Source organism: Pinus tabuliformis, chromosome 9, assembly GCF_031772625.1.
Source record: "Pinus tabuliformis cultivar Carrire ecotype Pingquan chromosome 9, CPIR1, whole genome shotgun sequence".
Lineage (NCBI taxonomy): Eukaryota > Viridiplantae > Streptophyta > Pinopsida > Pinales > Pinaceae > Pinus > Pinus tabuliformis.
In genome coordinates, this window is record NC_142307.1 from 890,384,247 (window position 1) to 890,402,158 (window position 17,912).

A 17,912-nucleotide genomic window follows, 5' to 3' on the forward strand; every position below is an offset into this window, starting at 1 on the left:
CCAATTTTGAAAACTAAGAAATCTATTCATTAATTTGTGAAGTTGTTTACGCATGGTTCAAGATGGAAAAAAGGCACACGAACAAATTGCATCATATTTTATCACACAACTATGAAGGGAATAACTCTATGCCCACGAATGTCATTTCAAAACTCATTAAATTTGGTGATTGTTAAAGTCTTATGAGATGTGAGATGTACCATGAAAGTAACTTAGATGATAATTAGGTAATATTTAATTTTTTATAAAAACCGAAATCGTCGCATCAATTTAATTATTGAGGAAAGTAGCAGAAACTACGCAGGATGACCCTAAGTTTACAAGTCACGGGCATAGATTGAAATGCTTATTTTGTTGGAAGCAAGAAGACGACGGCGACTTTCTAAATCCACACTGATGGTTGACACGACGGGTCTTAATATTCTCTACAAGATATCCGTTTCGTGCCTGTAGAAGTCTATATAAAACCATTTGAACAAGAAGCTCATATATATCAGGAGATTTTCAGGGAAAGAAAAACTCCTATATATCAGCTATGTGCTCTGTAATATTCAGATTTTTCCACGGAAAAATGAAGAGAAACGGTCTGAAATTAGGTCCGTATTTAAATTTCCCACGAAAACACGTAGAATTAGTGTACATCGTTAGTCCACTCATGCAATCGGTATCCTCAAAACTAGTAGACGAAAATTTCTACAAGGTTAGCCATTTTGATTGTTCACGAACTTGGTTACTCACATCATTGGAAGAATATTGGTGGCCATTTCAACCCCTCTCTCTCTATATATAATCAGAAAATGAGTTGAATGATTTTGGTTGTGATAGATTTGAGTTTGGGGTCGAAGGTCGTTCCAGATCTTACAGCAAATAAAATAGCGCACTAAGACACAAATAAAATAATCCCGTCTGTTGATGGATATCATACACAGAGAACCAAATGAATACACGAGATTTTCGATATGAACATAACTTCAAATTTAAACCAGCTGGCAATCATTTACATTATGTGAAATAAACGAATGCCAATACTACATTCTAAACACAAGGAATTTTTCAGTGATAAAACTCTTCTCAGATTATTCATTTCTATCAAATTCTTCGGCAAGATAAAATAGAATCGTCCTCGTGCAATATTTTCTGTTATGATTTACTTGATCGAGAACATTTCTGTCTATCTCACCTTGTTATTCACGAGAGAGTGCAGCAGCGCAGATCAGTAAGCTTCGGTTGATCGCAACACTTTTCTAACGCAGTCCTGGTCATGAAAGCGCTCCCAGAGGCGAACAAAACCTGTCACTGAATAGAACTTTCATCAGAACTCCCAAAGTTGGTTGTTTGTCTCAGCCAACGTGCTGCTGTTGGTCTCGTCGTAGTAATAATCGTGTTTTATATCATAGTGCCACATGAAACCAGGTGAAGGAGGCGCAGCACTGTACTGCAACTCCTGCAAGGAAGCAGCAAGATTATCATCTCTCGATTCTCCATCAATATGGTTTCTTGGCTCGGTAATATTTCCAGTGGTTTCGCTGTAGAAACCTTGATTGATCTCATCGCCGACGATACCACCATGAATACCAGAGAGCTGATCAGGGTCACCCAGTCTATCAGATTGCAGATCCACATTTTCGGTTCTGATATTTTCTTGGACCTTATCTGTCTTCAATGGAGAGGATTCACGATGCAGTACTTCCGCGCCATTGCACTGCTGTGTAGGAACCCTAATTTCTTCCAGCTGAAAGACGCTACGCTGCTCGAGTGTTGTTTCCCGCTTTGGGTCGATAACGGGATGGCTGTGTGTAACGTCAGTGTGGGCTGCTTTCATCGCTGCTGGCCAGAAATCTGGATTCAAAGGAGTTTGAAGATAACCAGATGGAATAGCACCAAAGAAATTAGGGTTAGGGTTAGGGTTAGTTGCATGAATAGCTGGTGGAAATTTAAATGTGAAGCGCGGGAGCAATGGTCTGAGCTTAGAGGTGTGGGAGGACTTGGAGTGATCCCAGCCTGAGGGTTGAAGATTAAGATGGGCTCTGGAGCCGTAGAGTAAAATCGCAGCATTATCGTAAGCCTGTGCTGCCTGCTCGGCCGTGGCAAACGTGCCCAACCACCGCCTGGTTCGTTTACCGGGCTGTCTGATCTCTGCAACCCATTTCCCCCAACTGCGCTGCCGAACGCCTCTGTATTGGAACTTGATGTTGTCTGGCCCGCCCTTACCCTTACACTTGCGCTTCCTGGAGGGCGGTGCGCTCGGGGGATTCCTGAGTCCGCCGTTCTCTTGGCCAACAGCTGAACACCGCGCCTCTCGATTTCCACCTTTCATAGTTTTCGATGCCCTGAAACAACAACTCGGCTGATTCTGCCGCTGCTGTGCTCCACCTCTTCTTCTTCCCTAGATGAATTTAAAATCTAAACTCCCGAGTCAAGGATGAATGCTCCCTTCATTCCTTCGGACCGTGGATTGCTCGTAGTTTGTTTTTGGATTTTATTATTGGACGATGAGGGTTAAGGGAGAGATGTTGGTACCAGATTGGTTGTGTGCTGATTTCAAAAAGTAACTTTTGTGCTGTCGATCGGTCGTGCCTTCTCTTGCATGCAAAGGAAAATTATGTTGAATATTGGCACATGAATCTATGCGGTGTGTTATACTCTACCGGAAACCTCGTTCTATTCATTCGATTAGGGTGGCAAAAGATGAAATTATTCACGATGCAAACAACATAAATATCTCAGTTAGGTAATAATGTTTTGGCCTGACCTTTCTCCACAACAATGGTGATAGTTTTTACCATGACATGAGTTTGTGTAGCTAAGGTCCGTTTTAGAAGGAAGAAAATGCGTTTTGTTGTCATGTACGCTGGAGTTCTCATAATCTCGTTTACAATAGAGTAGCAGAACGGTTTTGAATAAAGCCTTTCGGTCGGTCGGTTTTTTTGGTTGCCGGGAGCGGGGGAAGCGACGCTCGTCCACATTCAAACCTCTTAATCAAGTACAGCTTAGAAATGCATTGTAAAATTGAAAATAAAACTAAACCTAGAGGTTGTAAACGCATTGGGGGTAAAATTGTTTAACCGATGATTTAACAATTTTGAAAAATTGAAAATAAAACTAAACCTAGAGCTTAGAAACGCATTGGAGGGTAAAATCGTTCCACTATGATTAGACCTTTAAACTATGAAGGCTAAAATCTTTTCACCTACCATTAAACCACATTCATTGTTGAAATGAAATGAATGTGCCATAAATTCAAATATTATGATTTGGATCTAGAATTAATGTGCGAAATTTAAATTTGTTAGGGAGGGTGTAACTTAATTTATGGATAAAAAATTTAACGCATTGTATTTATATAATTTAAAAGGTTTTAATTTAATTATAAATTATTATTAATTTTATAGTAGAGATTTAATTTTTTTCATATTGATATTTATATATTAGAGGTTAAACATATTTATGTTTAAATTAATTATGTATTTTTAATTAATTTATCTGAAATTAATTAATTAAAGAAAATGTCATATCAACACATGTTATATTGGCCATGTGGTATTGCTTTGATATTAGTATTGTAAAAAAAAGTTATTTACAAGTTAAGAATTTCTATGGTAAAGCAAGGTGAATTTTTATAGTTAAGAATATTGTTACATGTATTTTAAGGGTATATATTTAACTCATCTATTAATTCTTTTTATAATAATAATAATAATAGTCAATTTTTATAAATTTTTTTATCTAGGAAACATGAGATGTATAATTGGGTAAGTGTTTTGATATTTATGATGGATTGATGTATATCAACGTTCACCAATCATTTAATTTATACGGTTTCACTGCTATATAAGTTAAACTTATATACATTTAAACAAAACAAATCCTTAATTATGGAGATTCACTCCACTATGATTTATCAATACCTTATGCTCAAAAGACCATAACTCATTTCATATGACATTTTTTTAATTAATAAATTTAATTTAAAGAACAAAAATGGAATAAATACTTTAGAGATAAATCTCATCCTTCCATTTGTATATACTACTACAAATATTCTAAAATATCCTATCGAAGTTAAATCTCTACAATCCACCAAATAATTATTGAAAATTAAATAACAATTTAATTATAAATTTATTTTAAATTATTATTATCGGGTAGTCTAATGAGGCGGAGGAGTTGCCTAAAAAGTTATGGAAATTCCGGTCATATTTAGAGAAAATCTGGCAAGGATTTTTGTAAATCCAAGTTATAGTTGTTAAACTTCAAAATTTTAGGTGTCCTAGACGTTTTTGATGGAGCTAAATCCATTTCCACCATCAAAGACATGATTCTGTCTCTACAAGATTTTTTGAAAAAAATTTGCCTGGATTGCGGGCACTTTTGGCCCTCTGGGCGATTCCTCTGCCTCGTTAGAGGACTCCTATTATTATTTCTAGATTTAAGACTTTTCTAATCCATATTATAAATAAATATCTTTCAGATTAATTTTGTGGGACCAAATCCTAATGATGTGATTAATCCGAAAGACATTTATTATACTTATTATTAATTATAAAATGAATTATATATATATATATATATATATAAAGTTTTTAACAATGTAATTTACTCATACTTCACTACAGAATTTGTATGACATTTATCTTTAATTAATCAATTCAATTAAAATGACAAACTAATATTAAACTAAGAATATTCTAAAATATTTAGTAGAGATTAAATACCTATAATACACTTAATAATTATTGATAATTAAAATAAAATTTTAAAAGCTTTATTCTAAAATAGAAAGGCTTATGGATATAATTAAAAATTATCCATATTTAAATAATAAAACTATCAATTTGAATTGATTATAGAGATCTGAAGCACTGCGGATCTAGGGTTTTGTTAGAGAAGTCCCTTCTAAAGCTTCTTTCTGGCTGGCCAAATCGTCGACTTCTCCTCGACGGTCCGCTTCAACTCTCCCCGTCCTAGTGTAGCAGGGGTTTTCTCCATGAGCGACCCCTCGCTCAAGCAAGAGGGGCCTCCATCCTTCAAGGATGTCGTCCACCAAACAACCTTCTTTCAGGGCTCCAAGCCTTCAACAAGAGCAACTGCCTCATCCTTGGTGGTCGCATAAACCTCAGCTCTGGGTGCTCAATGTAAGACCAGAGGGGGAAAAGGTCTATGTATTCCTAAAACAACCACGAACCCTAATGATCCCCAACAACTACCTGGAGCAAGAACGACAATATATGAAGGACCATGCTATGGTTTGCAATTTTTTGGGCATCTGGCCCAGGGAACAAGACATTTTGATGTGGATCCAAAACAAATGGGCTCCTCAGGGACAAATCGAACTTCGCCTTATTTTTACAGTTTTTTTTGAAGACCTGGAGGATAGGAAACACATATTTGAGAACAGGTTGTACCTTATGGATGGTGTAGGACTATACCTGAGATATTGGGATGATACAACCTGGAAAAAGAATAATTTCAGGTGGCACTAGTCTGGGTTAGGCTCTACTCTCTACCTGATGATTTCTGGGAACTGGACATCCTGGAAAGCATAGGAAATTCCATTGAGAAATTTGTAAAATTCTTGGAAATAACCAAGAGACGCAAACATGCAACATTTTCCTGCATCTGCGTGCACATGAATATATCACAACCGCTTCTCGAATCCATAGATTTGATCTATCACGATTCAACATGGACTCAAACCCTTGAATATGAACATGTTTCGTTCAAGTGCTGGTGATGTTATGAGTACATACAGCTTTTTCGGGATTTCCCTCTAACTATTGCTAAGGAATCCCACCATGCAACCCAACAACGAGACGAGGATAGGTTTTAACAAGATGGAGGAAGGAGATCTTGGCCAAGTTGTGCTCAATAATGTCCCCTGCTTGCACGACCCCCTCAAAGGATGCCTCCCAAGACAAGATATGAAGTCGCAGCCCAACCACAAGGAAAATCCCAACCCTTTGGGGACAAAAACTCTTTTGCACTACTGGAGACCAATAATCAAGAGACAGATCAACCAGTGGAAGCCCAAACCCTAACTCAACAACCGCTCCAAGCCATGGAGGTTGATAAACTTCTTCCCCTCCAAGGGGACAAAATGGCCTCTAAACGAAAAATGTTGAAATCCACAGAAAACAATAAAATATTGAAGGAAATCTTGAGCTAGACCAGTGAAGTCTTGGAGATAGAAGAGAAACACAATAGACTGGGACCTATAGATAAGAAAATGTTAGATATCTTTAGAATCTGGATCAAAGACGACATCAAAGACATCCCTACAAATCAACTGACTCACTTTGGCCATATCTACAACCAGTGGAGTGCTAGATCTGGCAAGTAGGAACCAAATCAGAAATCAATAGGAAAGGAGAGCAATCTCTTAGCCCTTACTATCCTAGACTTAGGTGTCCTAGAGAAGGGAAAGAAGGTCTGGAAGATGACAAAGGAAGTAATGAGGGAAGCTGGAGAACTCCTACTCAATTTTGGGCAGATGGGACAATTGACAGATTACTTTCCCAGATCCATCCCTCCTTCTCAATGAAGATCATCTCCTAGAATATTCGGGGCTTAAACAACAAAGGTAAGCTTTGATCTCTTAAAGAAAAGATAACTAAGTACAATCTAGAAATAGTGCTCCTACAAGATACCAACATGATGGACAAAAAATTACTAGAGACCAATCAATGTTGCTTGAAGAATAGTGAGGTAATGATGATAAATGTTATAAGGTCAGTAGGGGGAATTGTAATCCTATGGGACCCAAACAAAGTTCTCTTCAAAGAATAGATCGACACCCGCTTCTCCCATTCAGGATCCTTTAAGATTTTCGGCATTGATGCATGGATCAGTTTAACCATGGTGTATGGACCTTCCATTCCCTAGGACAAGGATTTATTCCTTACGCAGCTACGAGCCCTTGGTCATTCCTTAAGTGGATAGTTGGGCGAGACTTCAACATGATTAGGCACTTAGAGGAAAAGCGTGGCAGAATTTGTAAATTGGACCCCTCGTCCATGACCTTCAATGAGATGATTGAGGATATGCATCTAGCATATGTCATCACTAAAAAGGGACTCCATACATGGAATAACTGGCACAGAGGACTGCACTAGGTGGTTAGCCTTCTAGATCAATTTCTCCTGTATGAACACCTGATGATGAAAGATCAGGCTATAGAAGTAGATATCCTCCCCTCTATGGGATCAGATCATTGGTCCATCTACCCCGCATTGACTTCTTATTCCATGCCCAAAAAGAAACCCTTCTTCTTTGAAATATTTTGGCTATGACACCCAGGCTTTTTGGATAAACTAGAGGACTGGTGGAAAACTTTAGATGTTCCTTCCGACAACTGCATGCAGATATTTCAAAGGAAACTCAAGGACTTAAAGCAACAGATAAAAGTTTGGAATCGAGAGGATTTTGGAGACATTTTGGCCGAGAAACGAAAACGTGAAGAGTAATTAGAGGCTATTCAAATTCAAATAGTTTGTGATGGCCGCTCCATCGAATTAGTTGCTGAAGAAGGTCATCTGATCTTGGATTTGGAGGAACAAAGAATCCAAGAAGAAGCCTTGTGGCGTCAGAAATCTTGCATACAATGGATCAGGGAGGGAGAGAGGAACTCAAAGTTTTTCCACTGCTCCATGATCAATCGTAGACACCACAACCAAATCACCTCACTAACATCACCTGAGGGCATCCACTTGGAATGAATTGAAGATATTGAGCGAGAATTGACCTCGTTTTACTCCTCACATCTATGTGATAAAGGGCATGACAGATCTGAAGATATAGCGAAGATAACTCGACACATTCCCTCGTTGGTAACTCTAGCGCAGAATGAGGCCCTGCTTAGCCCAATCTCCTATGCAGAAGTGGAAGTGGTGGTTAAAGCCTTGCCCTCAAATAAAGCCCCATGGCCCGATGACTTTACTACAAAGTTCTTCAAAGTTTGCTGGTCTTTTCTTAGGCCAGAAATCGTGGAAATGGTGGAGGAATCTCGCCAGCTCAAACATGTATGGTCTGGTCTTAATGCCACCTTCATTACATTAATTCCTAAATCTCAAGAGGCCATCTCGCCAAGTGGATTTCGACCCATTTCCCTCTGCAATGTGATCTATAAGATTCTTTCTTCCATTCTGGTTCAACACCTTAAGCCCATCCTTCACCACATCATCAGCTGGGAACAATCAGGCTTCGTAGAAGGGCAACAGATTTTAGATGGTATAGTCACAACTCATGAAACTATTCACTCCCTCAAGAGCCACAAGAAGTAGGGTATGATGCTCAAGCTCGACCTCTCAAAAGCCTACGATAGACTTAACTGGTCCTACCTACTGGAAATCATGCACGCCTTTGGGTTTTTAGAAGAGTGGATTCACTGGATTAAATCTCTAATCTCCACTCCCTTCTTTGATATCCTAGTGAATGATTCTCCTTCTACCACCTTTAGATCTTCCAGGGGTATTCGCCAGGGAGACTCACTTTTGCCCTTCCTCTTTATTATTGCAGTAGAGGGCCTTGGTAGATTGATCTCCACGGCCAAAAGAAGTAATTCTATTCGATGCCTTTGATTGCCTGGAACCAATATATCCATGAAAAATCAACAGTTCGTGGAAGACAACCTCTTATATGGCATAGCCACCATCCGGGATGCTCTCTAGATTGACAAAATTCTCGCAGAATTTCAGGTAGCCTCAGATATGCTCCTCAACAAAGCTGCTCGACGGACTAGGCTTGTGAGACCCAGAAGATCTAAATGTGGCCTTGGGGGAAAATTGTGGTGGAGTTGGATACAAGGGGTGATGAGCTTTGGAAGTTGTTTTGGACACACAAGTATGGGCAAGGTAAGTCTCAAGAGACCCTTCTGTGAGACCCTACCTTTCTGGTAGGGTCAATAATATGGAACATGACCAACCAACATAGTGACCTTATTCAAGATCATTTCTTCTGGGAGATTAAGAATGGCCAATATGATTTCTTATGGGAGGACTCGTGGAAACAACTCCCACATCTTTCTCAGGATCCATACCTGACTCGTCTCTGCAATCTCCTTCAGGATCTCTTGGCAGGGCGAGTGGAATATTACTGGGTGGTAGGGCAACAAGATCAAGGATGGAGATGCTGGAAAACGAAGAAATATTGGCCAAGGGAAATACTCAATGACAAGTGGGGGTATCTTTCCCTGCAACTCTCCCAATGCAAGGGATATTCCACCACTGGGAATTTTTCCCTCAAGGAAGCATATCTCATTAAAACAAATTCCCTCGACCATCCCAGAAGAACACTATGGCGCAGATTATGGACCAACAAACTCAGGCCAAAAGTGGCTCACTTCCTTTGGCTAGTGGGACATAAGCAAATACTCACTTGGGACAGATTGCTAAAGTAGGGATTTGTGGGTCTGTCCCAATATCCTTTATGTGAAAATAGTGAAGAAATGATGCAACACCTATTGGATGCATGTCCGAAAACTTGAGAAGTATGGGAATTGTTTACCAATCTCTTCGGTCTCATTGACCGCCACCTTGAGGATATTCAGGAAACAATGGAAGGTTGGAAAACACATTGTTTTAAGAATCCCATTGTTAGTCGCGCCTGGTGGCTAGCGATGGGCTTCACCCTCTGGAATATTTGGAAAGGATGCAACAGTGCAATATTTCAAGATCAAACTCCCTCGAGTTCGCAAATCTGGACACAAGTGAAAGAGAACACGCGAGAAACCATACTCTTTGAAAAATGGGACCCAGACGATTGGAAGGTTAACCATCAAGAGTCACAGATCCTCCTCTCACTGAACCTCTCCTAGGCTATGGTCTATCCTTGGCCGTCTCCATCAAGGGACCCCCCACCCGATCTCTCCATCGGTCTTCCTTATGCCCCTGGATGAATGCATCCAAATAAAATTTGATGGAGCCTCAAAAGGCAACCCGGGTCCAACATGATATGGTAGTGTTATTCAAGATTCTAGGGCTAATCCATGGGGTATATACATGGCTACTGTAGTCACACCACCAACATTGTTGTTGAACTAGCAGACCTAGAAAAATGACTCATTTTAGCCTATCAACAGTAGTGGCACTAGATCCACATTGTGGGAGATTCCATTCTGATCATTTGAATGACTCAGAAGATCATCAATGGATCGGCTACACAGAAGCTAGCTAGGAGTTGGGGCCTAGAAGAACAACTTGAACACATTTAACATCTTTTGGCTAACTTTGAATATGCTTCTATAGGACATGTTCTACGAACATGGAATAAAGTGGTGGATTGGCTTGCTAATTAGGGATCACTAAATCCACATAAAGAGTTCACAACTACTTGGAGGGAGGTGAAGAGAAAGGCATATTTGGACCCAGGTGAACTCCAGGCTCTCCAAGATCTGCTGGAGGTAGACTCAGCAGTCCCCGATGGGGGTGGTCACTTGGAACAACACGTGGCATTAGGGCGGCGTACAGATCCCACTTGGCCTTCTCACGCCCCTTCAATGCGCCATAATGAGAAAGGTGGGCATTAAGTGCCTACAGGCTGGTGACTCTCTCACTCACGATGATGATATATTCCATTCTAGGAACAATAATTCGATTAGTGTGGTGTTTTGGGCGATGAAGTGGGAGGTTGCAAAGGGAATTGGGTTTATGCTCTAGACTTCCCTACCGAGATCAAGGTAGTGGGAAAACGAGGACTGCAAGGAATGGGATAATCTGGAATGAGGGGAAGTCTTGGCCAGGGATTTCCCATGGGATACCGACACGTCGGAGGTGGCCAAGGCTTCGATACTTACCCTTGGGTACTCTGGTCTTTCCATCGAGCTGCTTGTGCTATTAAAAAAGGAGGAGTTTTGCCTCGACTCTTAGTATAACTCTATATGTGTTAGTCTTCTTTGTCCTAGTTGCTACTGACCTTGCATGCGGTTTGTTCTGGGCTGCAATTTCAGTGGAGATTTTTCTGGGTTGGATCTTTCCATGTTGGAGCGGTCTTCATAATGTTAGTTCTCACCAACACTCATCATGGCCCAATGAATAGCTCACTCCTAGTTTGGAGTGGAGAATTCTACGTGGGCATCAGTTGCGTTGGTTCCAGCAAACGATGGAAGAATTGGCAGAGCATTTCTAGTCACAACATATTCGTGTTTGGTAATTCGTTTTATGAGCTCATTTCACTTATGCATTTTTGTATCAATTGGTGTTTCTTGTCGAGGGGGAGGTATTTCTGTAGGCCCCCTATAAGGTTTCATTATGGATCTTGGGGGCATGGTGGTATTTCCATGCCCGCCTTCAATTTTCCTTGGTTTGCCTCCATGTTGCGATAGAGGGGTCATCCTTAACGGGGGGAGCAACTCTTCATCAGGAAGAGTGGAAGAGGTAGAATGAGGGAAGCCACTCGTCCTTGGAGAATGGGGCCAACATGGAAATGGAGGAGGATGATGCAATCTCCCTCGCTTGCTCCCCAGACCATTTAATATCACCAGCTACCTTGGACTCTATGGAAGCCTAGCTGCAAAATATTCAAATGAATATCAACATCATGTGAGAACATCACTATGAGGATCGAAATGAACTAGTAGCCTCCATCAATGATGTTCAACATGTTCAGAATTAAATCTTTGACAACCTAGATAACATCCTGTGACAACATCGGTGCACCAACGACTACCTTCACACTCTGGAAGCAAGGGTGGAGCACACAGACTTCCACATGCATGAACATGCAGGCTACTTTGTTGCCCCTCTTTTCTTTCGTCCCAACCCGCCTCCTTAATATGTTGACTCCTACTCTGGTTTATGTTCAATTTTGTTTATGTATGGTATGGTTAATAGGCCAATTAGAAACAAAGGTTGGCACTGAGTGTCTCTATTTACCTCTAGGCCCTATTCTAAAAAAATTTGCTCGGAATATGAGAGAAAGGCCTGTTGAGACGAATTTTGTACTCAATTTCTCTTTGATAATATAATGAAATCTTGTTGAGCGACAAAAGAAATAAAAAATAATCCATATTTTAATAGATAAAAATCAGTTTGTTCTTCAGCCCTAAGAGGTAGTGCATCTGATCACCGGACCTCATAGACATATTTTAAAATATATTTAAATATTAATGAATTAAGAAATTATATTATTATTTTTTTGTTGATTAAAAAAACTTTATATTATCCAAAGATGGTTGATTTCATTGTGGTGGCCTGCAACTCTCCCTGCTTCACTCCGACCAGATTTGTTAGCGAGGAGAGCCAGAAAAAAACATAAGAGATATACCTAGTTATTACATATGTCCCATGGACAAAATGGCCATATATACCAAAAAACAAGAAAAATTACTACACAACCTGCAAATTTCATATTATGGAGGGGGATTCTAAGCTTTATTACCCAAGTTAGTTGGATTCCCATGATCTTCATGTATATGGAAGTCAATATGGGCTAGGTATGCTTCCATTTCATCGATTCGTTCATTGTTGCAACATTGACTATGTCTCATGGAAGCTAGTTGTTCCAAGATCTCGTTCTGACTGAATTACACATCGCTCATGTAAGTCACTATCTCATTTTAATCCTCGTATATGTGTTCCCGTACAATGTCCAGGTTGGCTTGGATACCTCAGAGTTTTTCTATAATTGTCTCCAAAGACGGTGGCTGGACCACATGGCCTTGGGATGGAGTTGGGGCATGGTCAACCTCTTCTTCCCCAACGACACCTTCCACCTGATATTCATTCATGTCCATCCCCCTATCAACCTGTCGACACCTTCCACCTGATATTCGTTCATGTCCATCCCCTTATCAACCCGTGTGCCTGGATTCCCCTGACAACCACCTCCACAGTGAGGATGTCCCCGCTACTGAATCATCACAACTTCCTGACCCCAACAACCTCTTTTCCAGGACCACCCTTCCTTTTGCCTCAATGCCACAACTAGACTGAAGAAGCCAATCGTTCGGTTGTTGGCTAAGGTAAACCAAAGAAATCTTATGCAGTCCCTTCCTAGCCCAATAAGCGGTGAGCTGGAAGGCCAAGGTGACAAAGAAGGAAAATAGAGACTCGAGCCCAAACACCTATGTCTCTCAAGACCTTCAACAACCACACACAAAACCCACACTACCTAGCAAGGGTCCCAAGAGGAGAGGGAGAGCCACCATGAGAGATGCTCACTTCAAACTACTAAACCCACAACTAACCAACCAGACACCCTCACAAGACTATAAGGAAAAACAAGGCGTTAGCTCTAGAGCCCTATCGCCGCAAGCAACACATATCTAGAGAAAATGAACCGTTCAACCCATAGAAGAAGGAGCCAAACATCCACGATAAACATCCATGTTATCACTCTGTAATTTCCCTAGGTTGAGGAGAGAAACCCAGAGGTAACCACAAAACCACTTTTAAAGTTGGGATCTTGCCCTTCCAGCTTTAGAGAGGGATCTCTCTATCTGATTTAGAATTCTTTTTTTTAATTTCTTACTCTAGCTATTAAAATTTGAGGTGGGTTTTTCAAAAGTTTGGTTGAAAGATGCTAGAAAATTCCATTGGGCATGGAGTCATAAAATTTTGAGTAATCAATTGCAAAATGATAGAGTAGATGTAACATGGCAGGGTAGGCAAACTCTTGGATCTTATAGAGTGTCTATGGTGTGAATATGATGAATATGATTTAAGTTTAATTAAATATAGAGTATACACAAATGAATTGTATATTTAATATCAGAAAGAAAACACAGATATTGTTAACAAGCCAAAGAAGAGTACACTTAAGAAAATTTGGCTCTTAATCTTCTTGCAACAATAAAGAGGTAAAAACATATTGAAACTGAGAAAAGAAACATTTAACATGATAAAACACATCACCAATTACTTGACACGGGAATCTTGGAACAAAACTCTCTGTATTTCTGTAAATTGATCACTCTGGGTACAATCCACGACTTATATCAATGTATAGCTCTCTTCTTCATGCACGTTCCAACCCTTAGTAAGTCTTATTATAAAATATGTGTAGACTTCCTATTGAAATAACTTTAGATTCCAAAAAAGAATTGATTACAAAATAATATCTAATACTTTTTGGGAAAAATCTGAACAATAAACTAAAGATAAAAATAATCACTGGAAAACTGCAGGAAATCTAGAACTACTGGAAAATCTTCAACCTTCAAATCTAGAAATTGGTTCATTAATTCTAATACTCTGCCTTGGAATCTGGAGAGGTTGAAGTTGTTTTCACAAAACCTGTTAGCTGCCCTTTTAAACCTAATTAACTTTTTTCACCTGTATCAATTAGTTGTCCCTTTGAATATTATTTTTGAGTCAAAAATATGAAAATAATTGCATGCTTGTTTATGTTTTCCACCTAGTTTATCAATGAATTATTTGTATTTTGGAGTTAAACCAAACTTATGCGTTGACCCTTTTTTCTATAGCCTTTGCCTTCATCATCCTTTAAATAGTTAATCATTGTCGCAAAATATTTGGGAAGAAAATATTTTGAATAATATTTCCAAATATTTTGCTTAAACCTCTAAATGAATTTCATATATAAAATCTCAAAATATTTATTTAAATGATTTTATAATCCATCCTCTTGTTTTGAAATCCATGTCTTGTTTTTAAATCCATGCATTGTTTATATATTGATGAATAAATGGGATTCATAACATATTTTATAAAAACCATCAATTGATTTCTTTCCAATGGGTTTTAAAAACCATGTCTTGCTTTTCCATGGTTGGTAAAGTATCTTTTACTTTCCCCTTTTACTCCTGTAAAATCTTTGGATAAATATTTATCCAAATTTATGTTAAGTGCATTTATCGGGTTTTAAAAACCATGTCTTGTTTTTCCATGGTTGGTAAAGTATCTTTTACTTTCCCCTTTTACTCCTGTAAAATATTTGGATAAATATTTATCCAAATTTATGTTAAGTGCATTTCTCCTATTTATACCTTAGCAAAAACCATATCCCTGTATCTAGCATTAAAGTAAATGTGGTTCCAATAGTTTAGGTATCAGGTTGATTTGTTATTAAGTTTAATATTTTAAATAAATAATTTTATAAAAAATATAGTTATATATATTTCATAAAACTAAATCTCTTTTAAAATAAAAACTATTAAAAATAACTCAGAGACATTCATCCTTTAGCAATGGAAAGGGTTGTTGACAACTGAGTCATGACACCTGACTAATGACCCCTTAGGTACCTTTGTACAAAGACAATTTAGACTATAAGAAATGGTGAATTTATAGGCTAAAATTTACCAGCAGATTCCCAAAATAAATAACTGGACATACAAACTTTGATTACCTATATTATAGGATCCTAACAGTGGCTCCAATGGGGATGACATCCTCTGTGTGAGGTGTCAAGAACACCGTAGACTAGTAGCCTGATCCATTGGACTGATCCAAAACTTGCTACATGCTATGCCTTGAAACCACTGAAACTAAAACCTAATTGGTAATTTGTTCCAATCCTCAAACTAAACTAAATCCATTCTTCAAACTAGAATCTGAATTATACATTGAAAACTGAAAATTCTGCTGCAAACTGAAGTTCGAAAAATAGGCTGAAAAAGATGCTTAGAATGTTGAGCTTATTCAAACTCCTACCTACTTTAGGCTACTTATACCCCTAAAAAATTAAATAATAGAAAAATGCCAAAACAACCAATCAAGTAGCTACATGCTTGATGTGATTCCCGAACTGCATTTCAACAAAATGGAAACTGGAAAATGTAAGTGCAATGACAACTGATTGTAGACTTTTCTTTCACAACAAAAACATAATTGGAACTCTGTAATGAACAATTCCTCCTTATAGATAACTATGGGATCAAAGAAAACATATTTCATTTGCTGATCATCAAGAAGTTTTGTAATTTGTTTGTCAAAATGAGATTGCTCATATGTGTTGTTTAAATCAGACTCTGGTTTCAACTGTAAAAGGTCCTTAAAAAACTGATTTTGATCTTAAAAATTGTAAGATTGAATTTGAACATTTAAGATCAGAATTCCCTTCTCAAGTTTGTCAGCAAACTCTTCTAAAAATTCGGCTTTAGCTTCATAGCTACATTTGCATGTCCTCAAATAAATAAGCAATAAATTGGAGAAATCTTCATCAATTTGATCATCATCACAAATATCCCAGTATTCTTTGAAACCTTTAATAGAAATAGGGTTTGTCACAAACTCTGTCATTTAGATTAGGCAATTCAAACTCTGGATTCTTCGGACAGTGGAGTCGCCATGAGTGTTTCTACAATATGAATTCTTAGGCAATGGAGTCACTAAATGAATGCTTCAACCTTTATATGTGCCTAATTGCTGTCCACCATCAAATACCAAATCTAAAGCCTTGATTATGTTTCCTAGAGAAGATAGAATATTTCTTCCCCAGCATGGTCGCCAGAATGTTATCACTCTGTAATTTCCCTAGGTTGAGGAGAGAAACCCAGAGGTAACCACAAAACCACTTTTAAAGTTGGATATAGCCCTTCCAGCTTCAGAAAGGGATCTCTCTATCTGATTTAGATTTTTTTTTTAAGATCTTAGGCTAGCTATTAAAATTTGAGGTGATTTTTTCAAAAGTTTGGTTGAAAGATGTTGGAAAAGTACATTGGGCATGGAGTCATAAAATTTTGAGTAATCAATTGCAAAATGACAGAGTAGCTATAATAGGGCATGGTAGGCAAACTCTTGGATCTTATAGAGTGTCTATGGTGTGAATAGGATGAAAATGATTTAAGTTTAATTAAATATAGAGCATACATAGATGAATTATATATTTAATATCAAAAAGAAAACATAGATATTGTTAACAAGCCAGAGTAGAGTACACTTAAGTGAATTTGGCCTTTAATTGTCTTGCAACAATAAAGAGGGAAAAACATATGGAAACTGAGAAAATAAAAAACTTAACATAATAAAACACATCACGAATTGCTTGACATTGGAATCCTAGAACAAAATTCTCTGTATTTCTGTAAATTGATCACTTTGAGTACAATCCACGACTTACATCAATGTATAGCTCTCTTCTTCATACATGTTCCAACCCTTAGTAAGTCTTATTACAAAATATATATAAAATTCCTATTGAACTAACTTTAGATTCCAAAAAGGAATAGATTACAAAATAATATCTAACAATATATGGAAAAAATATGAACAATAAACTAAAGATGAAAACAATCACTGGAAAATTGCAGGAAATCTGGAACTGCTGGAAAATCTCCAGCCTTCAAATATGGAAATTGGTTCATTAATGCCGATCCTTTGCCTTGGAATCTGGAGAGATTGAATTTGTTTTCATAAAACTTGTTAGATTCCCTTTCAAACCTAATTTACTCTACCACATGTATCAACTAGTTGTCTCTTTGACTATTATTTATGAATAAAAAATCTGAAAATAATTGCATGTCTGTTTATGTTTTCCACCTAGTTGATTAATGAATTATTTGTATTTTGAAGTTAAACCAAATTTATGTGTTAACCCTTTTTTCCTATAGTCTTTGACTTCATCATCCTTTAAATACTTCATCATTGTCGAAAAATATTTGGGAATAGTATATTTTGAATAATATTTCCAAATATTAACTTCATCATTGTTGCAAAATATTTGGGAATAGTATATTTTGAATAATATTTCCAAATATTTTGCTTAAACTTGTAAATGAATTTCATAACTAAAATCTCAAAATATTTCTTTAAATGATTTTATAATCCAACCCCTTGTTTTGAAATCCATGTTTTGTTTTTAAATCCATGCTTTGTTTATATATTGATAAATAAATGAGATTCATAACATATTTTATAAAAACCATCCACTGATTTCCTTCCCACGGATTTTAAGAACCATGTCTTGTTTTGCCATGGTTGGTAAAGTATCTTTTACTTTCCCTTTTTACTCTTGTA

The 17,912-nt window shown here is 37.8% G+C and overlaps 1 protein-coding gene across 1 annotated transcript; it reads right to left on the reverse strand.

Moving 5' to 3' along the window:
* Positions 1–1,129: 1,129 nt before the first annotated feature.
* LOC149151627 (uncharacterized) lies at positions 1,130–2,343 on the reverse strand. Its single transcript, XM_089445183.1, has one exon. The coding sequence runs from the start codon at positions 2,315–2,317 to the stop codon at positions 1,313–1,315; it is 1,005 nt and encodes a 334-aa protein (XP_089301309.1). The 5' UTR covers positions 2,318–2,343; the 3' UTR covers positions 1,130–1,312.
* Positions 2,344–17,912: the final 15,569 nt, after the last annotated feature.